Genomic DNA, 25,495 nt, shown 5'->3' on the forward strand with positions numbered 1-25,495 from the left:
GAAAGCTTTGGCAGCTAGATTTGATCTGGACCATTTTCAAAGATGGTGTATGCCTTTGAGAAAATTCCATACAGGAAATGAGTAGGTCTAGGGGCACCTGGGTCTGCTGAGCATCCGACTCTCGTTTTCGGGTCAGGTTATGATCTCACAGTTCATGAGTGGAGTTCGAGCCCCACGTCGGGCTCTGCGCTGACGGTGCGGAGCCTGCTTGGGACTCTCTCCCTCTCTACCTGCCCCTCTCTGCTTCCTAAAATAAAAACAAGCAAGACAGAGAAAAATAAATAGGTCTAGATAAATTTTTGCTTCAGTGGGTAAATCAGTTCCCTTTTGCTACCAGTTTTTATTTGGGTTTCTGAATAACCCTAACATTCCCAATTTTTGTCATAGCTGAACAAGACTTCGGTACTAAAAGCTAATTACTAGCCGTCAGTGGTCATGGAAGAAAAAAAGCTGAATGTTCTGTGTTATCGAAACTGTTATGAGGAACAAGGGATCATTGACATAAAAATCAGCCTCATTTTTCAAATGCAATCTAAAATTTTCAATTTTAAAATCGATAAAAATCTTAGATTTGAATCAGAATGGTTCCACAACCCAGATGTATTTAACGATTGTTTTGCGTAGACACTTGGAATTTTGTTGGACGGACTTCGAAGTCTAGAGGATCCACAGGCCCAGGAGTTCGAGTCTATTCTGTGTGCCCCAGAAGATCTCCACATTGCAGAAGGCTTGGGAGTATTTCTAGCTTCTTTGTTAGAAGTTGCCAATAAGTGTCTCATTTTAGCTAAATTGTAGCCACTATTGTTGTCATGGGCTCATGGATGAGACATCACTTTTTTAAATTGCAGGGCGTGGGATTTGCCACACCAAACCTTAATTTAGGCCAGTGGTCAGGGTGTAGGTGTTTTCCACCTCCCCCTCTTAATTAATCTATAAAAGAGAGGAAAACTTGCTGACCGTGTATTTGGGTTCATTGGAGTCCTAGTTAATTTCACGTGCGTGAAGTTAGATTTGCCTGACCTCCTAATTCCCACCGACAGAGACACCACTGCTGTGGATGTTTTATTTCCTTACACATCTATTCTCAACAGTGCCCTGGAAGGCGTCTTGCGTGTTCCAGACTGGGCAGTCAGCAGAGCTCAGGGGAACAAGTTCCTATGCTCCTACGGGGAGCAATTGAAGTAACTTCTAGAGTGGTTCCATTTGTCAGCCTTCCCCTCTCGGCAAGCTTCTCCATTATTCATGGATTATAGACCAGCCCTGTGAAGGTAAAAGGGTACAACTTGATATAATTTAAACCAACAAGGGTGCTAGAAATGGACAGTTTCAGCACAGTCACGAAGTGTATCACGATGTAACAAACCACCCCAATACTCAGTGACTCAAAACACAGCATTTATTCTTGGCTCACCAGACCATGGGCCATCTGGGTGGTTCTTTTGGACTTGGTGGCTCATGCCTTTGTGGTCAGTGGAGAGTCAGGGGGAGGCTCTGCTGATCTTGGTGGGCTCACTGGGGGACGTCAGCCAATAGTAGGCTGGTCCAGATGGCCTCTGATGGGACAGCTGAGCTCTCTTCCACCAGCCTGTGGCAATACCCCAAGTGAGAAGATAGAGACCCACAAGGCCTTTTGAGGCCAAGAATTGGAAGGGGCACCATCACGGCCCCTGCGCGTGACTGGCCAAGGCAAATCCCAGGCCAGCCCACGTTCAAAGGGGTAGGGAATATAGACTCCAACTTTTCACCGGAGGAACTACAAAATCACATAGCAGATAAGGGATATAAGGAGGAGAGAAGAATCAGGGACATTTTGCCATCAGTCTCCCCCAAACACTTCTTTGGGACATGGTGGATTCATGCATTTATTCAATCAACATGTATTGAACACCTACAGTGGGCTAGATCCTGGGCATTCAGATATGAATAAGGCATGTTCTTTAGAGAGAAGCAAGATATCGTACAGTAAATTATTACAAATTCTACTCCGCGGAGTCTTGATACCAATGAGATAGAATTCATGTTCTTGTGTTAAGATTTCACATTTACTTTACTGACTTTATGCATGGGTTTATGATACATCTCTAAGGCCTGAGCAGTGTTTTGTACCTCCCATGCCCAAATCTTTGCACAGTGCAGATTGTAGAGGGCTGTGTCCTATGTCCCTGTTCCAGCCCCCACGTAGGTAACCAGCCTCTTCACAGTGGAGTTAGCTGGCATAGTGCCTGATGCATATGTCATTCACCCATATGTGTTGAGGTGACTTAAATACTGGCCATACAAGCACACACTTTGAAATGATTCATTAGAAGCACAGGGGTCAAGTTACCTGCCCTGTGAAAAGCCTAGTAAATAGAGAACCTAGCAACCTAATCAGTACAAGTAAGACTTTTAAGCATGGGAACTTGGGAATTTGAGAATAAGGGTTCTCAAATTTGCCTCTTGGAAATACACATATTGTCCTGTTACTTGATTGGGAGGAGGGCTGTCTCCTCAGTTCCCATGGGAAAGTCTAGGTATATAGACTTGTTTGGATTAATATTAATATTTCGTGGCATTTTGCAACAAGTGCTAGTTAAGTCCTGGATGAATAAGCTTGAAGAGCCACTGATTCTCGACAGGGGTCCATCACGCTGGTGGGCCGAGGGCGGGAGAGCTAGGGATCTGAATGACCCTTCTGGTTTCTTCTTGTTTGGGTGGGGTCAGAAGCTGCCTGCCTATAAAAGGGCCAAGGCCAAGTCCTTCTGCTGCAGTCACCCCATGAAATCTGTTTACATCTCTTCAAAAGCCTTGTTGAATTCTTCCTTTTAATGTTCTGCTCTTCATCAGGAGAATGAGCTGTTTCAGAACCATCCAGGTAGGGCAGTTTATAGAAGCTGAGGGGTAGGCCAGCCTGGTAATTATGGACTCTATGCAAAGCACTTGAAACAAATTACCCCCAGCGGACTCCAGCCAGGAACAGCTCAGGGACACAGGAGGGAGGGAGGGGGAATTGGGTGAAAAACAGCTGCTGGGATTTTATATTCCCAACTCACAGGGTGGAAACAACAGCCTTTGTAGTTACAATCAGACTCTTCTCTGTGTGGAGGAGGAGGAGGAGGAGAGGTAAGAAGTAGCTGAAGGAGGAGAAGTAAAAAGAAGCCAAAGGGGCCTCCAGCCCCTAGGTCCCAAAGTCCCCTGGAGCCTGGAGGCCGGGAGGAGTCCAGCACCAGCTGCCGGCTGAGAAAAGCAAGGGAGTGGGAGGGGCAGAGAGGCCTGGTCCTGGCAGAGGCAGAAAGCCTGGCAACTGAGCTCACCACCCAGCCGTCCTTCTGTCCACTCTCCATTGTCCTGCATCAAGGCACTATTTTTGATATTTTCGTTGAAGGAGTCTATTAGGGGGGCGCTTGGGTGGCCCAGTCTGTGAAGGGTCCGAGCCCGGCTCAGGTCATGATCTCACAGTTCATGGGTTCGATCCCCGCATCTGACTCCATGCCGACGGCGCGGAGCCTGCTTGGGATCTTCTCCCTCTCTTTGTCCCTCCCTCATTCTCTCTCTCTCAAAAATAAATAAACATTATAAATTAAAAAATAAATAAATATCTAATAGATACCTTTAGATCAACGTACAGAAGGTGGAGAAGCTGATTTATATTGATCTCTGCCCCCGGGGCCTCCTCCCAAGTGCTCAAACTCACAGGTCCCAGGGAGGAAAAGAATTCTGGCTCCCGTTTTCCTGGAGGCCGCCCGTGTGACTCTGCTAGGGCCGTCCTAACAATGCAGCACCGATCGGGAGGCCAAGCCACAGAAACGCACGGTCTCCCAGTTCACGAGGCTGCACGATGAAGCCGGCAGTACGGTTGCTCCCTTCTGGGACTCTCTCCTGGCCTCCGTGGTTTGAGGGCAACCTGGGGCTTCCTGCGGCTGCAGGGACATCACCCCCGTCTCCAGCTTCACGTCTGCGTGGCGCTCTCCCTGTGCGCGTCCACCTCTGGGTCCAAATTTCCCCTTTTTAGAAGGGCCCCAGGCATACTGCGTTGGGAGCCCCCCCTGCTCCCGTGTGACCTCATCTTACCAAATTATATCTGTGGTGACCCTGTTGCCAATGAGGTCCCGTTCTGCCGTCCTGGGGAGGGGACTCCACATACGAATTCAAGGGGACACGCAGCTCTGCCCGGCACCCCGCCCCTCTGGATCTCGGCCTTCCCCGGTTTCAGAGTCCAGTCAAGTGCACTCTGGCATTGTCTGTGGGCTCTAACCTTTACCCCAGAATGTCAGCCCCATGAGCTATTCATAGCCGCCCGGCGCCTGCCGCTGGCACTGCATTGCTCTGCTCACCCAGCCCAGCTGTCCTCACCCGCCAGGAGGGGACACTCTGCAGGAAGGGGCTGGGTCGCCTCCTGGTAGGTCCCAACACAGTGGTCGATTCCCGACCGAATGAAACAAACATACAAATACACAGCAGGAACAATGAACTCAGAGACAAAACTTCTAAGTTTCGGCGCCCCGAGTAAGCCACTCATTCCCGTGAGCAAGGGACATCTTCATCCTGGCCTTGTGTTTCCGTCTGTCTTGCGGTCCCAGGTCTGAGTGCGCGGCTCGCCTGACTGCTGCCAAGGCAGGCTGGCCGGCTCCCTCCCCGCCCCTCCCCTGAGCCTTCTGGGTCAGACCAAGCCCTCTCTAGCCTGCTGGTCTAATCTGTGTGCCTTCTGACCCCAATTTGGAGAAGATAGCGCCTCCTTCCCTCCTTGTCCCACCTTCCCGAGTCTTTTCTCTTTCTGCCCCTGGACACCTGCCTCTCGGAATGCCCTCTTGCTGCCTCAGTGTCTCTGCTGGCCCCACCATGCTCCACACCTGACGTGTTTGCTCACCTGGCAGCTCACCAGTTGGTTTTCACCTCTGACCCCCCCCCCCTTGGAGGGTTTCAACCTCTCCTCCTGCGCTGCACCCCCCCCATCCCACCTTGCACTCCGGATGTCTTGACCATCCCACCCCCCTACCCCTTAAAATCACTTACGTGCACCTCTCCCCGCTCTGGGACTCCCATTTGCACATCTGAACATCCTCGATATCGTCCCAAAGACCTGGCTGACTTCAAAATTCCCGTGATTCAAGCCTCATCCTGAAAAAGGATGGAGGGATATTTGTTAACGATCAGCTTCTTCTTCTTATCAGTTAATATGGTTATAAGTCATCGCCCAAACTTTGAAGGGGGGGAGGGATCTTACTATTTCACGTAAAATGAGACTCTGTCTGCATTCTATCTCCTTTCTGATTTCACAGCAGCTTCTGTACTTGTCCATATGCATTAATATTCATATTTTTTAATGAAAACAGCAGGAAGACTGTTATTAAAGCACCATGTAAAATACAATGAAAAACACAATTAGTATCTTCCTCTGTAGTCTAAACATGTATCAATAAGGTAAATACAGCTTACTAATTTATTTAATCTTTGCTAACAACCCCTGTCAGAATGCCTAGCCAATACATTCAAAAGACCTTTCTCTTTCTTCCTTTATGTCTATTTGGCAGCTGTGAATTCATTCAGCCAGTATTGGCTCGGTGCCCACATGCTCCTCCCAAAGGATGAAACAAAAAGAATGGCAAGCCGTGAAAAGCTAGGTTTACATTTTTTATTGAAGAGGCATATTCACAACTGGGCATTTTCTGTTAGTAAATAAGTACCACTATATAAACACGTAGCCTCCGAGCAATCCATCATGCATCCGAATATAGGTGAATATAATGCTTACACAGTATTAAAATAACAGAAACAACCTAAATGTGTACTAATAGGAGACTGAGTAAGTTGATGCTAAGTAAACCTCAAAAAGGAACTCATTGCAACCACCTAAGTATGGAAGCGTATCATGGAAAGCTGTTCATGGTTTACAAAAGAGTATATATATAGTATGATCTCATTTTTATGTGAAAACACAAATGCATAGCCCACACACATGCCCACCACACACACCCATAAAAGAACTGGGCAGTTGGAATCCAGAGCCTTAACCGTGACCCCCCCTCTGGGTAGGGGGATGAGATTGTAGACGTTTTTGTTTTGTTTTTTTCCTCGTTGCTCATCTGCATTTTATAATTTTTCTACAGAAAAACAAATCTTCCATTTGATGTTGTTTGGCATCTTCAAGATGAAAAGCTTGCAAAGGTAACTTTTTCTAACATTGCCATGTGTCTTTTTTGGCCCCTTGCAGCTTATAGTGACTTAGGTTACTACATTATCAATAAACTGCACCATGTGGACGAGTCCGTGGGGAACAAAACGAGAAGGGCCTTCCTGTATCTTGCTGCCTTCCCTTTTATGGATGCCATGGTGAGTAATCCATCATTGGCGCTTTTTAAAAAATAACTATGGTGTACATAACATACAATTTACCATTTTAGCCGTTCTCACGTCTACGGTCCGATGGCATGAGGTAACTTCACATTGCCGTGAACCTCCAGAGCTCCTATTGTCTCGTGAAACTGACTCTGTCCCCATTAGACCCTAACTTCCCATCCTCGCATCCCCTCAGCCCCTAGCACCACTGTCCTACCGTCTGTGTGGATCGGACCATTCCAGGGATTTCATACGAGTGGACTGAGACAGTGTGGCTGTCACCTAACTTCGCATGTCTTCAGGGTTCACCCACGTCATAGCGCATGTCACAATGTCCTTTACAAGGACCACGTTTTGTTCATCCATTCATCCATCAGTGGACACCTGGGTCGCTGTTTTGATAGTGCTGTTGTGAACGTGGATGTACAAGTACCTCTTTGAGTTTTCTGCTTTAATCCTTTTGGGTATATAGTCAGAAGTAAAATTGACGGATTATGTAATAATTCTATTCTTAATTTTTGAGGGACCCTCATACTGATTTCCATATCAGCTATACCATTTTACATCCTCGCCAGCCGTGTAGAACGGTTCCAGTGGACCGTTGACTTTTAACCAGTGCATCCTGTCCATTTGTTTTATTATGAGAATTGTCTGTATTTGTCAGAAGTTCTGGCAGGAGGCCAGAGAGCCTACTTGAAAATTTGATTCAACTATAAAGATCTTTTCTGATATATTCAGGATCAAAGGATCAGGACAGCTTTCTGATAAACTTACCATTGGTGTGGCTTAACCACCCAAATCTTTTTAGAATAAGAACCTCTTGAATATATTGGTAGGATTTCATTACTTTAATAGCCAGCTTTATACATTACTAAGGGCAACTCCCTTCCATAGATTAAATCCTTTGTCATGATACTAAAGAGTGCTCAGAGAATGCTTTTTTTCTATTTCTCTGTAGTACAGGTATAAAAGAGACTTAGCCAAAAAAAAAAAAGATATATCTATATATAGATATAGATATCTCCAATAATATTCAATGATGGAAAATAAACCCCTTCTTTGGGCTCCATTTTAAATTACTTTTAGGAGGAGACTTAAAAATATTAATATGGGGGGAAATATGTTAATATGGGGCGCCTGGGTGGCTCAGTGGTTTGAGCGTCCCACTCTTGATTTCGGCTCAGGTCATGATCCCAAGGTCGTGGGGTCAAGCCCCATGCCAGTGTCCGTGCTGAGCACGGAACCTGCTTGGGATTCTCTTTCTTTCTCTCTCTAAAATAATGTATATGTTAATGTGTACAATTTGTCACCACCCTTCACCCCAAGTTTTATGTAGTGTAGACGCATGAGGTGAGTGGGCATCTGCCTGGAGGCGAGGCCACCGCCCCACATCCTTGGCGAGATGACACAAGGCCAGTTGCCCGTGGTCTTTCTTCTCGAGTGTTATCAGAAGTGTCAAACTGCCTGTGGTTAGGTTACTGATGCAGCCTCACTGAATGGCTGCCCGCCTTCCACCGGTTGGCACAGTAACCTTAAATCCTGAACTCACAGTTTCAACACAGAGGCCCTGATGCCCAGTTGGTGTCACATCCGTTTAGGTGCAAGGATCTGGGCATTGGAACACTGGTACCTGGATTTTCTTTTCCTTACTTATTCCCAAATAAGAAATTTAAGACACATTACCCCCGCCCCCCCCCCCAAAAAAAAAGAAAGAAAGAAAGAAAAAAGGCACAGGGCGGGATTTCCTAGAACCAGATTCCCCATGGTGTCCACGCAGGCCTAAGGAGGCACCACAGTGCTTGAAGTCAGAGAACTGAATGATGTGACCTCTATCACATCCGAAGTAAAAGCCCAGCTTCCCAGACAGGATCTGTGATACTGCTCTAATGCCCACCCACCATCTGTATGGGGACGCTGTAAACACATAGAAAAATTACGGTTATACAGTGACTTCAGGGACTCGGGACTAAAAGCGAATCACAGACTCTTACGTGCCCCGTGTTGCATTTTCCTTCAGGTGTATTTATTTGCCACGAGAGAGTTTCTAAAAGTCAGTATGACACCAGAGCATTGGTGATCAACACCCTTTGCTTCTGTGTTTCGTTTATCAACTGCCCCCAAAGACCCAGCAGTAGGAGGCTGCTAATGAAAGAACAAAATTGTGAGCACTTACAAAGAGCCAGGTGATCTCTCCCCAAGCTCCTCCCCCCACACACCCATACCTGCACCGTGGCCCTGGTATATTGGTTGGAGAGATAACATTTGAAAGCCACAAAGCTTACCATCCAGATGGCTTTGGTCAACAGAGATAGCCCACAAGCCACTATTTGCAAACGTTATCGACGGTTTGCATTTCTTTCCACGTCTGGCACCTCGGGACCTGTGAGCTGAGGGAGGATGAGCTGCTCTGTGGAGCCCCGACACAGACCTAGGGGAATAAATTGTATTTGTCCGATTGTGTTTAGTTCACATGAAATGTGATTTCTATGTCAGTCCGCATCGGCCTTTACAGGTTAGAGGGATCATCTTTCAACAGATCCTGTCTTGAACTCCCGGCCTCCAAACTCACCTTTCCCTGGGCTTTCCGTGGTCTGCTCCCCGCAGAGGACCTTCCTCGTAATTGCCCTCAAAAGCAAGGTGTCAGATCAGATCCTGCCCTGGCTTGAAAAGAAGGAAGAAGAGCCCTCATTAGAGCCCTAATCAGCTGATGAGAGCCCATAATGACTGTAATAACTTAGAACCAACCTGGAGCCCTCATTATAACATGCTTCGTGTAAGGAGAACGCTTCTGCCTTGGCACTCCGACCGCCCCAGAGAGGGAGAGACGGCGTTTCCTCCGCTCCTGGTAGCCACCCAGCTTTCCTGCCAGGCATGTGGACCTAATGAGTACACTGGCCTGCATATAATCTGTCCTAAATAAATACCGTGCAGTCACGGATGCCACTTAAAAAAATCTTGTGTGCACCTAGCCATCAGGCCAAGTTCCAGTCATTTGACCAAGTGAAAATTTGTCCTGTGCTCCTAAGGTGTCGGGGGGTACAAAGTCTATTTCAGGAACTCCCAGGAAATCATAACGACCAGAAGTGAGCCAGTGCTGACAGCGTCTCTCACGCCCAATCCTTTTCTTTCCGGCAGGCATGGACCCACGCTGGCATCCTCCTGAAACACAAATACAGTTTCCTGGTGGGATGTGCCTCGATCTCAGACGTCATAGCTCAGGTAAGTGTGGTCCGTGTGCCGCTCAGAGCCTCTCTCTGGCGAGTGACAGAACCCACCCGTGCCTCACTTACATTCATTCACCCTGCCATGCATTCCGACTTTCCTCAGATCAAACGTGGACTTCGGCAAAGGTTTGTCAAAGTAGAGAGAAAGCGAAGCCGTTTGCAGTGTCATCATCCTGCTGGCTGGAGGGTGGTAGGAATTTAAAGTCAGCGGCAGAGGTTTGGGCTCGCACGAGAAACAGCCGTCAGGTCCCAGCTAGTACATGTTTGGCGGTCAGAGGGTCACTGTGCACTTGGCCGGACACACACTTGGCCCTCTGTGTGGCCCAACAGTACATGGTCTGTCCCTCGGTCCCAGAGGGAGCTCTTAGGAATTGCTCTTATGCCACCCAGGGCTGCCATTCACACGTCATTCGCCCACATTTGAAAAGAGCCAGGAAGTTGGACCCATGCTGCACTCTTCCTGTTGAATCCAGGCCCCTGGGGTCTGGCACCAACCCTGATTTTCCATTTTCCTTCCCTTCCTCTGCCACCGGGGATACTGCCTGAAACATTTCAGCAGGAAATTAGATCTAATTCCTATAATCTATAAATTAGGCATAGTTCCTGCAATCAGGGGTTTGGGAGAACAAGGTCTTCACAGAGGAGAGGGATGGACTGATTTCTTAAACTCTTTTCCCAATTCCCAGTTCCATTCTGGGAATGTTTCTAGGCATCTCTGCCTGGTTTCTTCCCGTCATACATGCTATGCTAGTCTTTTAGCCACCTTTGTGAAATAATCTACTGTCAGACCGTGAGTACCTCCCTAAAGACCAACAATTCCATTTCCAGATTAATTGCGTTTACTCCGTGGATCACTATTAAAAGTAATTTATGTTATTCCTATGAACGCTCTGTGTGTGTGTGTGTGTGTGTGTGTGTGTGTGTGTGTGTTTGCGCACACATGTGCACGCCCGAACACTGGCTAACATCATTCCTTGATGTGTCTTTGTTAATTTTCTTTGTGAGTTATTGGAGATTTTTGTCCGGAGCTTACTTTTATTTAACTCGTCCTCGGAGACATGAACTAAACTGCCTTACTCACTCTAATCACTTAATTTGAAATAAAGGAAAGACTTCTCACGGGCAGCAAGTCGCATCAGCAACTCCCTGAGTATTTTGAGATGCGTGTTTTCTGAAGGGCAAACAAACAAATAGAAAAGCTGGACTTTGCCTACGATAAATATAGTAGGCATCTAAGGATGGAAGAGAACACTATATCCCTGAAAAATGCTTTGCTGAGCACGCCCACGGCCATTTTCCTTCTCGGTTTGAAACCTAGTCCTGGCCGATGCCTGCTGGGAGGGCTCGCAAATGCAGAATAAACGTATCTGGTTAGTAAGATGGGAACTGGATTCAGATGCCATCTGGCCCCCGGCTATTCCTGGTGAAGTAGTTATTTTAAACCTTGTAGTTTGAACGCCCGAGGGAATAAGTGCAATTTTTGTTCCTAAGTCTTTTATTACCCCGGCCTGCACCCCCAGCTTTATTCTTCTTGCTCCTTGAAAGCATTTAACTACCGGATTTGGCAATGAGTAAATAGATCTTAGGCAAAGTCCTTTGAAATACCACCTTAGCATAGATATATAGCATGCAGTTACCAATGGTAAAATGAACATAGTTTATAACGTCTTGAATTTCAGTGGCAACTCTCATTTTTAAAAATTTGACTAAGCTAATTGGTGTCTCATCATAGGACAAGAAAGCTCTCGGTGTGGTTCACGCAGGCAGTGCTTTTCTGTGCCACTATTACTCTCAATGGTGCTATTATGTTCTAGTAAATGCCAAAGGGTTTATGAAAAATACTGCTGTCTCTGTTATATTTCACAATCACCCGGTCAATATTTGCTCAGTATCAAAATGAGAATTCTCCTGGGGTTGTCAGACCTTACTCGGGCCTCCTGTCCTAGCCCTTGCCTTCTGAAGTTGGCTGAGGGCCCCAGGATGGGAGGCCAAGATCCTAGCCCAGTAATGATGCGGCACTACTGTAAATCCCCTTGCCTCCTGCCTTTTCATCTCAGCCTTCTGGCAAGATCCCACTCCTGAACCACCCTGTGATGCACCTGTCACCACCTGCGTGCAGGTAGCAAGTGCTCCTGCACAAAGTTCCAACAGCGGATGGGGCTCCTGGGTGGCTCAGTCGGTTAGGTGTCTGACCTCCGCTCAGGTCTTGATCTCACCACGCGTGAGTTCGAGCCCCGCGTCGGGCTCTGTGCTGATGGCTCAGAGCCTGGAGCCTGCTTCGGATTCTGTGTCTTCCTCTCTCTCTGCCCCTCCCCCACTGGTGCTCTGTCTCTCAGAAATAAATAAACGTTAAGAAAAATTAAAACAATAATAATAATAATAATAATAATGAAGAAAGTTCCACAATGGGACCGACTAATCAAACCACGGATCCCTAGTCTCCTCACTCACCTCAGCTGACTCCAGTAACTAACTCAGAGGCTTCCGTACCCTCCTCACTCTCCCTGTAGACGAGCTCTCTCCCCACTTCTCTGAGAAAATTGAAGCAACCAAATTCTTCAACTTCCGGCCACCAAACCTACAAGCCTACCTTCACACTCCGGCATCACTTCCGTTTTCCGCCATTTTCGAAGAGGTGTCCCTTCTCTGTGGTCCAGAACCACTTCTTCCACCTGTGCCTTGGATTCCGTGCTTTCTCAAGAACTTCATTCAGTTTATCAGTGACCCATTCTGTCTCCCCTGGGTCATTTCTCTTAACGTGTAACATTTGAAGACAAGGACAATTAGAAGATTTTTCTGGCTCTCATGTACCTCTCTAGCTACAATCCTCTGTCTTCATCACTTCACAGCCAGACTTTTTGCAAGAGTGGTTTTCACCCACTGTCTCCATTTTTTTTTTTTACTTCTCTTTTATTCTTTTACCGACTCCAGGTGGACTTCCACCCCCGTCAGCCCACCCAAATAGTTCTTGCTAATGACCTTCATGTCACTTAACCCAGTGGACGTTCCCTGTCAACTTCTCAGACATCCCTTCACTCCGTTGACTGCTCCTTCCTGCACAAAACGTTCCTTCCCACTGGTACTCAGCACCACAGTCCTGGTCTGTCTCCTCCTTCCGAAGGCCCACCTCCTCTACTGCTGTGAACATGTGGACCTTTCTCAGCATCTTTCTCTCTGTCTCCTCGCTCTGTTCTGTTCTGTTGGAGAAACATCTAATTCATGCCCGCCTTCCAGATTGGATACCACATATCTGTAGCCAGACCCTCTCCTCTGAGCTCCAGACAACATATCTAAATGTCCCTGTGGTGACTCCATTCAGCTCCTGCAAAGCCACCCCAAGCTCGAACTCCTGTCTTCTCTATCAGACATTTCGGTTTTACGCAAATCAGTGGCACGCATCATCTGGTCAGAAACCCTGAACCATCCTACGAGTGCCCTGTTCACCATCAAGCCTTTTTTGATTTTTTCCTAGATATTTCTTTTATTTTAAAAAAGTTTATTTATCTTGAGAGAGAACACGAGCAGGAGAGGGCAGAGAGAGAGAATCGCAAGCAGCTCCACACTGTCAGCGAAGAGCCCGACATGGGGCTTGAACCCATAAACTGTGAGATCACGACCTGAGCTGAAATCAAGAGTCAGACACTTAACCAACTGGGCAGGCTCCCCAGTTGTAGATGTTTCTTTTATCCGCCCTCCTCTCCCCATCTCTGCCTCCCCTCCCACCCGGATGTCTCCTCTCTTGCCTCTGCCTCTGCTCTGACCCACCTCCTCCCTTCCCCACTGCCACCCCTGTAATCCGTTCTTTTACCTCATCCCCTGCTTGGAAGCTGCTCCTGATGGGGTCACCTGAGTGGCTCAGTCGGTTAAGCATCTAACTCTCGAATTCGGCTCAGGTCACGGTCACGGGATGGAGCCCCGTGTCAGGCTCCACACTGAGTGAGTAAGGAGCCTGCTTGGGATTCTCTCTCTTCCTCTCCTTCTCCTCTCTCCCTCTCTCTCTCTCAAAATAAATAAATAAACATGAAAGAAAAAAAAAACCCTAAGAAATTGCTTCCTGGTGTTCTTGAGGTAAAAAACTCAAAATCCTGGTCACGGCCAACAAGGTACTGAAGACCTTTGGCCTTGCTTCCTCTCCAGCCTGGCAGTCTCCTCTTGTCCCCTCGCTTCCTGCACTCCAGCCACGGGTACTCCGTTCGGGGCCTCGGTAGGGCAGAGCCCCCTTCCACTGGGGCTTTTCACCTCAGCCCCATCTTCCCCGGGAGGAAATGTTCTGCCTCAGTTCTCCCCACCTACCACCGACGCCTGCCATTCCTGGCTAGTCTCCTGCGGAGACTGTAGGTCTCAGCTCAGACAGCACCCAGGAAGACGCCCTCCCTCACAGCAGCCTGGCTGTCCTAGCACAGCCACTCTTCCTTCCCTGTGTCAGCGGGCGCTTGCCAGCATCACTGCGTGATTAAGGTCCCTGCTTCTCCACTCGACCGTCCGCTCCCCAGGACAGAATTTGGGGTGAATTTATTGATCACTGAATCCCGGCACCCAGTACAAGGCCAGCACAGAACAGGCTCTCACTGGGAAAAATCCTCACCAGTGAGGCCCTAGGTTCCCCCTCAGAAAATAACCCAGTATTTTCGGTGGCTATATCAGACTCAGAGTCATAATTCTGGACTTTAATTGCAGAAGGCCCCGTGTTATTTTACTTTATTTCATTTCATTTCATTTTGAGAGAGAGAGAGAGAGAGTGCGCGCAGGGGAGGGGCTAGAGAGAGAGGGAGAGGGAATCCCAAGCAGGGTCCCAGTTGCCAGTGCACAGCCCAGCGCGGGGCTCAAACTCAAGAACCGTGAGATCATGACCTGAGACGAAATCAAGAGTCGGACGCTTAACCGACTTAGCCACCCAGGCGCCCCTGCCCCGTGTTATTTTCAGTTGGCAAACAATGCAATCCACAGTGATGGTGTCTGCTCTGTGACAGGTGCTGGGCCACATGGCATCGAGCTATTAAACGCGCAGGGAGGCTGTGAGAGCCACTGGCCCAGTGCTTCCCACCTTCCCTCGGTCCAGGAGCCAGGTCCGGGCATCTTGACTTCTATCACTGGGCTCTGCTGTATCCTCCGAGAGCGTGAGCGCGAGTGTGAACGTGGCCTGACTTGTGTCCGTTCACATTGTCGGGGCTGCGGGCAGCCTGGCGCGTCCTCGTGGCCAAGCAGTGCCTCTCTCTCCTGCATCCCCGGAGGCTCCCTGTCCCAGTCAGCCTCATGTACTGGGTTTGAGAATGACAGCCGGGCACGAGATTCGTCGATGCCGTCAACAAACCCCCTCTAGCATCTGATGCTTTTACTGCGTTCAGAAGTTTCTCTGTATTACCCTGCTTTTCTGTGTGTGTTGCCTACAGCAGCAGAAGGCACTCATCCAGTTAATCACGCTCAGTCTCCAGCTTCCTTTTTAACTCTCTGTCATCACTGACCTCTTGGCACTGAAGTGATCAGGATAAGCCTCCTCTGGTCAGGATCACTCGATGGCGGTATATTTTGCACGCCTATTGTTCCACAGATATTTGGCCATTAAAGTCGCTCTAGCTCAGGGTGCCTGGCTGTCTCAGGCAGTAGAGCATGTATGTGACTCTTGATCTCAGGGTTGTAAGTTTGAGCCCCACGTTACGTGTAGAGATTGCTTAAAAATAAAATCTTTAAACAAAAAAGAAAAGTCGAGGGGTGCCTGGGTGGCTCAGTCGGTTAAGCGTCCAACTTGGGCTCAGTTTGTGACCTCACGGTTCATGGGTTCGAGCCCTACATCAGGCTCTGTGCTGACAGCTCAGAGCCTAGAACCTGCTTCAGATTCTGTGTCTCCGTCTCTCTATGCCCCTCCCACCTGTCTTTTCTCTCTCTCTCTCTCTCAAAAATAAATAAGCATTAAAAAAAAAAGTCAATGTAGCTCAGGAATCGTCCCCCTCCCCCATTACTTTATTTTTGCACTCAGTATGCTCAGTGCTCTCCTGAATGTATGAATCCCCAGATGGCTCTGGACAGAGACTGGGCTGCTTGTCTGAGTTTTGCAGACAGGAAGGTTAAATACGTTGTTAAATTTGTTGTGGAGACTCTACAGTCAGTAGAGATCAATACTTGATGATTTTTTTCAATCCCTCTTGACTATTTTTTTGACTTATTCCACCTCTATAAGTTTATATTTTAAATTTTAATTTGGCTTGCCTTATAATAATTAACATTGGTGCCTTTTGCAGCATTTTTAATGAATTGCATCTTGTAAATGTTAAATGTGTATTTTTCTATAGACATCACTGATCACCACTACTCTTTCCTTGTGGACTTAGGGCCTCCCGTGTGGGTTACCTGCGCGTGTCGGGATCCAGGTTCAAGAAGGGCAAACCTTGCCACATCTTTTGGGAATCTAGGAGCCCAAAGTTTCCAGATATTTTTTTTTTAGCAATAACCTTAACGAGATGTGCAGTTACCGTCAAAGAACCTTCGTGGTGAATATGGCAAAATGATCGTGTGCCCTTCCAGTGAACCCCAGGCATCTGACCCTGAACTCTGAGAGTGGCCTTGAGCCTCAGCCCAAGTTTCCATTCTCCTCCCCAACGTCGGGATTTTCACTCAGAGATGTATCTCATCGGGGTGCAAGAGGTTGTTGGACTGTGCTGCTGTCGACGGGCTCCATCTTCTCCCCTCTGACTTGCTCTCGTTTTCCTATCTCTCAGGTCGTTTTTGTAGCCATTTTGCTTCACAGTCACCTGGAATGCAGGGAGCCTCTGCTCATCCCCATCCTTTCCTTGTACATGGGCGCCCTTGTGCGCTGCACCACCCTGTGCCTGGGCTACTACAAGAACATCCACGACATCATCCCCGACAGGAGCGGACCGGAGCTGGGGGTACGTCCTTAGAACTCGCCGACACCCCGTCTGTGCCTCCGAGGGCGGCCGAGTGCTGCCCCAGCCCTTTGCGAATTGGGGGTATCCGTAGAAGAAGCACATGCTCCAAGCCGTCGAGTGCTAGGTCGTGGCCACAGGGGAGACGGTTGGAGAATGAAGGGCCCCTGGAGATAGAAGAGGTCTTAGAGGTCGCTGTTCAGCCTCCTTAGTTGCATATCAGGGAGACTGAGGCACAGTGAGTCAGGTCAGGGTGAGTAGGTATAGCAGGTTCGGTTTTTCTTACCCTCTATTGTCAAAAGTCAGTCATTCATCAAAATGGAGCTCCAGTGGGGCCATCCAATAGCGCACGGTACTTGTATATTAATCAACAAGTGTTTTAGGACCCGCAGTACCTTTAAACTCATATTTGGGGTCTTCTTAATTTCACAGCAGGGCCCCAGGCTTTGTTTATACTTTCTGTACGGGCCAAACACAGTTGTGCATTCACGTACCTTCTGTGGAGCGAGCAGAGCCTATAGGTACCGTCGAGGGGCCCAGAAACATTTTAAACAGGGTCTCTATCCTCAAGCCACTGTAGCATACCTCGTCTGGTAGCTAAGACCAACACAGAAGCGACACCCAGACGTGGATCCAGGAGAGCACATAGACCTGCAGACGGGACACAAGGGCCACGGAAGCTGAGAGAAAGGAGATAGCTAGCGATAAGGTCTGAGACGCTGCTGGATGGAGACAGAGCTTGGCCTGCACTTCCGAAGTTGAGTCGGATAGAAGCAGGGTATGATCTTACACCCGTGGCCCAAGCACTTTTTCATCATCAGTGTCAACAGTATCTGATTTATGTATATGCTCATCTGTTCTACCTTCGTTATCAGGTGTCACCGGGCTGTGCTTCCATCTAGCTGTAAGGTAGATATGCTTGGTTCCCTAAGGGCCCGGAATAAGTCCCTGATCCCGCCTTTGACCACAGGTTACCCCTGTCATGTCAGAACAATAATTACATTGACCACTTCCCTCCATCCGAGAGGGCAGGCCGTCAATAAAACCCGATCTCGTCGTTTCCGTGCCTAGGACAACCACATCAAATTGGTCTTGATGGTAACAATCCATCTCGTAACATTGAGCCACCAGCAAAGGGAAACCAAAGCGGCTGACCTGGTTCCATGATGTAACCCTTCACCTCTGAAGAATCAAAATCATAAAATCACAAAAGCCAGGCTTTAAAGACTGCACACATCTTTACTTTGTAGAATTCTTAACAAACCACATTTTCTTGACCGTGTTCTTATCTTTACGCTTCTGCACATTTACATGACTTCTGTGAGAGCCTCGAGAATAAGAATCTTTGTCGTTGATTTGTACGGTGCCCAAATAATTAGGCGCATTTGCGACCTGACGGGTTACAAAATAAATTACAGTAATTTTTTTACTTCTGAGAGTTACCTCTTACAGACGTGGCTTCTAGCCAGCCCATTTGATGACTTAAACAAAAACTAATTTCCAGCCTGCTTCTCAGGCCATGGAATCGGGGTCTGCCTGAGTTTAGAGCTTCCCTCTTTGGGAAACGGTGATGTGGATCCATCATACTTAAATGTGTGTTTTGATTTCACAGCAGCTTGCCAGCCGTCTGAGTTAATTTCGAGTAAGACTGTACGTTTTGTTTTCATTCAGATTGGCTTGGCTACAGAGGCTTTCCTTGTGCCATTTTTTTTTTTAAGTCCAATGAATTGACGCGTGATTGACATCAGAAGGAAAAGCTTTGGCTCTGAAGTGTTTCTCCTGTTCTGCTTCTAGAGCCTAGTGACCCTTTCTCTCCATTTCTTGACACAGGGGGATGCAACGATAAGGAAGATGCTGAGCTTCTGGTGGCCCCTGGCTCTCATCTTGGCTACACAGAGAATCAGTAGACCGATCGTCAACCTCTTTGTTTCCCGGGACCTTGGTGGGAGTTCTGCAGCGACAGAGGTAGGGCACTTTCTGGGGATGGGGGGCCAGGGCGGGGAGGGGGAGGCTTGTAGTCACCTCATGAAGAGTGGGGGCGGGAAGGTGGATGCAAGCTTGTTTCTGATCCCTCTTGAGAGCTTCAGTAATCCTGTGGTATTAAATTATGTGACACATTCACACTCAGAAGCCATGAGGCTCTTACAATCATATCATTCCTTCCTTATTTATGAGTATGGAAGGAGACAGCTCCTTCATCGTTCTCATTGGCCATATGAGAAAACAGAGGCGAGGACACAAAACTAGCAAGAAGCTGGGCTGGCCTCAGAATCCAGATTTTCCGCCTCCCGCCCAATGGCCTTTCCGTTTTTCCGTGGAGTCGGGATGATGCTGCTTCACTGTGGTTGCCGAAGACCAGAGACTGTGCCGGGCACAGCAACGAAAACGCCCAGACTGTGAGGGCCGGTGCCTCCATCGTGACCCCGGCCTCTCTCGCCTGTTCATGCTCCGCCTTCCTACACATATGGCCCAGCGGTCACGGCCCTGCGTGCCCTGTGGCAGTCTGCCCTCCTCCGAATGAAGACCTCCCTCATCTACTCACTCACAACTCAAGAAATTTATCTGGAAACTGGCAGCTGCTCCAAAAAAAAAAAAAAAACAAAAAAAGAGTTGAATCATTTTTTCCATCTCTCAAGGATGGGATGACCAAATAGAGCTACTTCGTTCCTTCCCTCACTCTGCTGCCTTCTGGAGAATCGATTCCGTCTCCGGAAGCGCTGGTCCTTCAGGAGGGCTGGTGGCTGCCCGTGAGGGCCTTCTGGTTTTGCTCGTTGCCTTTGAATGTGTTCTCGGCATGTCTCCAGCCCGGGGTCTCGTGCCAGTTTCCATGTCCTGGGAAGCAGCTCGTGTTGGCTTAGGAAGGGAAGCACATAAATCCCAAGCAGGACACCTTCTCCTGCCTCAGTTGGTTCCTGGATTTTGTGTTTTGGATCGTGAAGGTCATCATCTTGGGTGGCTCCTGTAACCCAGCAGCTTTTTCAGTTAACGACTTCAGTTTTAGTCGCACAGGAAAAGAAAGTACGTGACCCCCGTCACTTCTGTGCCAGAACTCCATCATCCCCTTTAAAAAAAAAAAAAAATAAGGCAAGTGATGTATTGGAGCCGTTTCTGTAGTGACCTCCATGACCTAGAGGCCCAGCACAGAGGGTACAGGACCCACGTCGATTGACCATCTGCTATGTGAGGGCACTTTATGCACATTGAGTTGACCCCCCACAGCCCTGTGTCATGGATGCCGTTATTCCCACAGTTCTGCTAGAGGAACAGACAGGGGGTCTGAGTGGGTCCACACTTCACGCCGCTGGTAGGTGACCAAGTGGAGGTTTGACTCGGGTCTACCACTCTACCCTCACAGCGGTTTCTTCACCCAGCTGGGGACTCGCTTCATGTTCCAGGCATCAATGTTATGTTCATTAAAATAGATGAAGGCTGAACTTCTCTTTTACTAGCCAGCTAGAGCTGAACTCGCCAACACGTGGGGTTCAATGCTTTGTTTTCATACCCCGTCCTTTTCTTTTTTTTTTTTTTTTTATTTTATTTATTTTTTATTTATTTATTTTTTTAATATATGAAATTTACTGTCAAATTGGTTTCCATACAACACCCAGTGCTCATCCCAAAAGGTGCCCTCCTCGATACCCATCACCCACCCTGCCCTCCCTCCCACCCCCCAATACCCCTTCCTTTTCATTCACATAGGAAGAGAAAGCCTCATTTCCACGGAAGAACATGTTTGGTTTCCTGTAAGAAATATTTACTTAGTCTTCTTAAGTTAAACATCAAAATCAGGCTATCCTGGCTGGACAGATTAAAAGTGAGTTGAGTTGGAAGGAGAGGGCCACAGAGCCACCGCTGGCCACAGCCAGGCCACCTGCAGGAGGAACAAGATGGAGGCATAGAGGCGGACCCTGAGCGAAGACTACCCAGAGAGCAGAGCGGGCTCAAAATCGCATGTTGAGACTCCACAACTGGGCTAGCCTGGAGGGTTCCATTCGGCTCAATGGAAAGAGCAAAGATCCTTGGTCTGGTGGGCCTAGGTTCAAACTGTAGCTTGTCCAGCCCACAACCCAGAGCTGTTTCTCTTTGGATTCGTGTAAAGAAGATGCATCCTCCTGGTCTCCATGCACTACCTGGGCTCCTGTACCCCCACTCCCATCCATGGTCACAGTGGACCACCTGCCCCTTCCCCGCTTCCCCCGGGGCTGTCCTGTGGCTGGCCAATGCTTGTCACCCAGTGTGGGGTTATCTGTCTGTGGCGGCCACCCCAGAGACGGCTCGTGCTGCCACGGGGCAAACAGCAGCTACTGGAAATTCTCTCGGGGATGTGGGCGCTAATTCTGCTGGCTTTTCCTCTTGTAGGCGGTGGCAATTTTGACAGCCACATACCCTGTGGGTCACATGCCATATGGATGGCTGACGGAAATCCGTGCCGTCTACCCTGCTTTTGACAAGGTGAGAACCCGTGCGGCGTGGTGCCTAAAACACACTCTTTAAAACTAGCTTTTGATGGACAGGCATCTCTGATGAGGAACACTTTGATATTTCCCCGTCTCACCTCCCTCTGTAAGGTTACCGTGGCGTCGAGGGGGTCAAACGTAATTGTGAAACAGTTCCCTCAGGAAATAACAGAGGCTATCCGGCTTACCCTGATGCCAGTTCTCCAATGCCCTCCGAACCGTATCTGCTCTTAGGTGGTTCCTGTTGAGGTATCATTAATTTTTTTGCGAAGGGAAAATGGACTCTCAAGAAAATTGAATACATTGGATTTTGCCTCTGTCTTTTGTTTATTAAATAAAACTAAGACTTTACTGACCTCAGAGCAGATGTGAAGGAACAGACAGGGTGGTGCGCTTGAGCTCCTAGGCTTATGGAGCTCGTTCAACACTTGGGACCATGCGCGCTGAAGTTGTCCACACGGCCGACCTGGGTCCGGGTTGGTTTGGATGCAGCAGACTTTCCAGCTGAAAGCCTCTATGAACAACAGCTCTGCCCCCTCCGCGGCTGCTGGCACCCCCTAGGGAGGCACATAACCCTTCAGACTTGCAGCCTGTGGCTGGGGGGGGGGGGGGGGTACTGTCCTACCAATCATTTAATTCGTGTCTATTTCATTAAAGCTTAGTTATATGAACCTATAGAGTTTTACAGCAAAACATACCCCCCCCCCAAAAGATAGTATACGATGTTTTAAAATGAAAAATGGGGAAAGAGGCGCACAACCTGACGTGTACTTTTAATAGCAGCTATTTTGCCTTGAACTTCTCCAGGACAAGCTCAGAGCCACGGCCGATACCGCTTTATCTTCCCCCAGCAAGAGTCCTGGGATGTGAGGAGAGGAGGCCTCTTGGCCAGGGGCCCCAGCACATCAGCTCTGGCAGCACAGGCAGTCTGGGCTCTGACTAGCTAAAGCTGGCCTCCCTCCTCCCCTCACCCCAGCCCCCCGCTCCCAGGCTCGCATGGACATGGGAAATCCTGGGAGGCCACGCGAGCAAGGCCCAGCCACAGGCTGTATACGCTTAGCTCTTTCTTTCACACAGCCTCCGGATTCTCAAATGTTTAGTTGTTTGTGAGCTTCTAGAAAAGAGCAATACCTGTGGAGTGGGGCCCCAGAAAGGTTTCCTGTCCAGCTTGCCTCCCTGACCCAGGGCACACCCCCCGCCCCAGGCATCTCTGAGTGGGGATGAGCCAGGGGCGGAGACTCAAGTCTGGAAAGACAGTATCCGCTGTGGGTCCACCTTCTTCTCTGTGTTCTACCAGCAGACTCGTGCAAACACACACACACACACACACACACACACACACACACCCCTCTGTCACACGTCCCCATCCACGGCATCCTTCCACCCTGTACATCCCCCATGGTGTCACCTGCCTCTGTTCCCAGCCCCATACTCACCCGTGAATGGCAGCTCGCTTCAGGGATGCCCACCATGCAGCCTAACAAGACAGGGCGGTGGTGCTGCCCGGATCTCTTCACTGGGTGTGGAACCTCCCCAGTGGACTACGAGCTGGACCCACTCCCTGTTTCACACATCAGCATCTCGCAACATCAGGAAGCAGCGCAGCTCCTAAAAATGCTCTGAGAGCAAACTTGAGGCACGAGTGGCTTGCGGGAGATTTTCCTCCTTGTAATTCTTGTGTGAGTGAGTTTAATCCAATCTATTGATAGAAATTGTCGTCTTCGTTTTAAGTCACGTGCACAGAGAAGTAAATCCCAGGGGTGCCTGGGTGGCTCAGTTGGTTAGTGTCCAACTCTTGGTTTCTGCCCAGGTCGTGATCTCACAGTTTCACGAGTTCAAGCCCTGCATCAGGCGCTGTGCTGACACCAAGGAGCCTGCTTGGGATTCCCTCTCTCTCTCTGTCTCTCTCTGCCCCTTCTCCACTTGTACTGTCTCTGTCTCTCTCAAAATAAATAAATAAACTTAAAAAAAAAGACAAAAAAAACAAGAGCTAAAAAAAAGAAGTAAATCCTAGAAAACCAAAACGCATAGAAGTCTTCTTGCTAAATTTCTAGCTCTTGGAGACCAAGATTATGTAAGAAAACGTGATGAGAACAGGAAGCACTGAAGAGTCAGAGCCTCCGGGCTGGGGGAGGAAGTCTCATCTGGAATTTTTTTTTTGGCTACCTCGAAATAATAAAACTTAACAATGTAACACGATACAGTTTCAGCAGGCGCATCCAAGAAAAACTCGGTTTCGTTCGCGATCACAGAGGTTAGGTGCTACGAAAAAATCCCTTGAACGAGCGTGTACCTCCAGCCAGCAACTGGCGTGGCTCAGAACCCTTGTGGGGCCTCGCTCATTGTTCCAGGCATGGCAGGGAAGTCCTCTAAGCCATTCGCGTGAATGCCGTCTGTTTGCCCAAATCTGAGACCCCTCTGTGTGGACTTGCAGAATTTGCTGCGTTGACAATTGAGATCCTTAGCCTCTTTGTGGGCTCCGGCCTAAGAGATCTAACATTTCTTGCATAACTTCTGGTGGCTCCCACTAAATAGCAGCAACGGGGAGCGTTTTCCACTCATGCAGAATCTCTCCGATGTTCAGTTCTCACCCGCGAAGGGCTATGTTGCTCAGCAGATGGGGCAAACAAAACGAAACACGGACGCCAACCTAATGGTCCCTGCTGGTGTGTTCGTTCCATCCACGCTGGCGGAACGAACTGCGGGCGTAGAAACCAAAGCGCACGCGAAGGCTCTGCGCCACGCTGCTGTCCCCCATGGGCGACGTGGCGCTCCCGGGTTGGTTTCCTGACTCTCTGTGGCGCGCCCACTCGGGCCCCTCTCTCGCAAATCCCCGGGGTGGGGCGGGGGGGGGGGGGGGGGGAGTGGAGAGACTTGCACTCTGCTGCCGAGGCAAACTCTGTTGTTCAGAAAAGCGGATCCACTTTAGAGGCTGGGATGTGGAACACGCAGGCTCAAGCAGAGGTTTGTGCTGGCGGCACGGCACGTGCAGGGGGAAGGGACCGGAGAGACTGCCTAAGCTCCCAAAGTAAAAGGAACCGTCAGAAGCTCTTTTCCCAGTAGAACCCGTATCCGCTCTGCTTCTGCGTCTTTCATCCAGTGGGACGCGAGCCAGCAGCCCCGGTTTGCTTCTGTCGGTCGCCCCTGGGACTAACTGGATCCCTTGTGGAGGCCGGGGGGTCTTTTTCTCCGCTGGTGTTCGTGATGAGGGGCCAGGCGCCAGCTTGATCGGGTGTTAGGCCTGCTTAGCAGTGGCGCTGGGATGGTCTGAGCAAGCCTCAGGACGGGCGAGAGGACATTTGGGCCGTCCGCACTGGTTGCTTAAAACCCAGTGTGGCGGCGGTGAGCACCTTCTCCGCAAGAAAGACTGTGCTGAGGGGCAGGAGTCAAGGGGAAGAGTGAGGTGCCCAGTTCTGTGCCCGCAACCGGCGTGCACCTTGCACACGTGCCCCCCTGCAGCGTACCCACCTCCAGAGAGCTCTGGGCTCGCCTGCTTTCCAGGAAGTGGGGCCCCGGGGCACTTCGGGCTATAAGATCAGAGAGGCTTCACGAAGCAGACGGGCTGTGCCCGTGATGTGCCCCGAAGAGGGTAGCTTTGAAATTCAGAAGATCCAAAGAGGCGAGGAGGAACAGAAGCACAGAAACATGAAAACACCAAGTGGGATAGGGGAAGAGGAAGAGGTTGTGTCTGGAATACAAGTGGAGGAGTCTGGGTCAGGGCAGGCAGGGCCGAGAATGCCCGCTGGTGGGGAGGACAGGGCCCCGAAGGTCACCGAGCTGGGCTGTAGCTTCGAGGAGGTGCCAGGTGGCCAGGAGGGGCCACCCGGGCCGGGGCCCTGGACTAGGCTGGGTGGGTGGCCAGCGCCCAGGGAACACACGCTCAGGAGACACTGCCCAGAGTTCCGTCCAGAACCCCCTCCGGTTCACGTTCAAGTCCAGAAACCTGACAGCTGTCTAAGAGAGAAAGTGACAGCCGTCCTCCCAGCTGTCAGGTGACACCCGTACTTCAGACACATCCAATAAAACCAAAACAAGATGCTCTTCAAGATGCACGTGTGGTCAGGATAACCACTGTCCCTTTCTTTCGCCCTAGAATAACCCCAGCAATAAACTGGTGAGCACCAGCAACACGGTGACGGCCGCCCACATCAAGAAGTTCACGTTCGTCTGCATGGCCTTGTCACTCACGGTAAGGAGAGAGACCGACACCCCCCCCCCCCGTTGTTGTTTGTGGAAAGGGGAAATGGCCGTTTTAAAGGGAGACGCCTTGTATTCCATACTGTGATGTTATACGGAATTAAATAACAACCTCTTTAAAACGTTGTTGTCCCCAAGTATGAACAGCAGTTATTTAGGAAGGTCATTGAATACAGGAAGAAAGGGTAGACTTCTGGCATTTCCAGAGACTTCTAAACATGCTGAAGAAGGGCAGACTTTGCCTTTCGTTTTAATAATACTCTTGTCTTCCTGAGTAACTGCTGGCCCATTTTTAAACATCCGGAGTCAACTGTATAAACATCCCTGTCCCTCTTCCAAATCTCGTTGGTGTTATTTCAGTTACCCCCGTAAAAGATCCTTTGCTGATTACGCTTATACCGCTGCTGTGTCCTATCTATTT

The 25,495-nt window shown here is 49.2% G+C and overlaps 1 protein-coding gene across 1 annotated transcript in view; it reads left to right on the plus strand.

Moving 5' to 3' along the window:
- The window catches only part of ANKH (ANKH inorganic pyrophosphate transport regulator), a 137,425-nt gene that overhangs the window by 82,233 nt on the left and 29,697 nt on the right, over positions 1 to 25,495 (plus strand). Inside the window, exons 3-8 of the mRNA XM_049648762.1 lie at positions 6,191 to 6,309; positions 9,451 to 9,534; positions 16,253 to 16,423; positions 18,251 to 18,385; positions 20,780 to 20,872; positions 24,971 to 25,066. Coding sequence (XP_049504719.1) covers positions 6,191 to 6,309; positions 9,451 to 9,534; positions 16,253 to 16,423; positions 18,251 to 18,385; positions 20,780 to 20,872; positions 24,971 to 25,066 — 698 coding nt within the window. The remainder of the gene's footprint in view (positions 1 to 6,190; positions 6,310 to 9,450; positions 9,535 to 16,252; positions 16,424 to 18,250; positions 18,386 to 20,779; positions 20,873 to 24,970; positions 25,067 to 25,495) is intronic.

The sequence above is a fragment of the Panthera uncia genome (genome assembly GCF_023721935.1).
Source record: "Panthera uncia isolate 11264 chromosome A1 unlocalized genomic scaffold, Puncia_PCG_1.0 HiC_scaffold_17, whole genome shotgun sequence".
Classification (NCBI taxonomy): domain Eukaryota; kingdom Metazoa; phylum Chordata; class Mammalia; order Carnivora; family Felidae; genus Panthera; species Panthera uncia.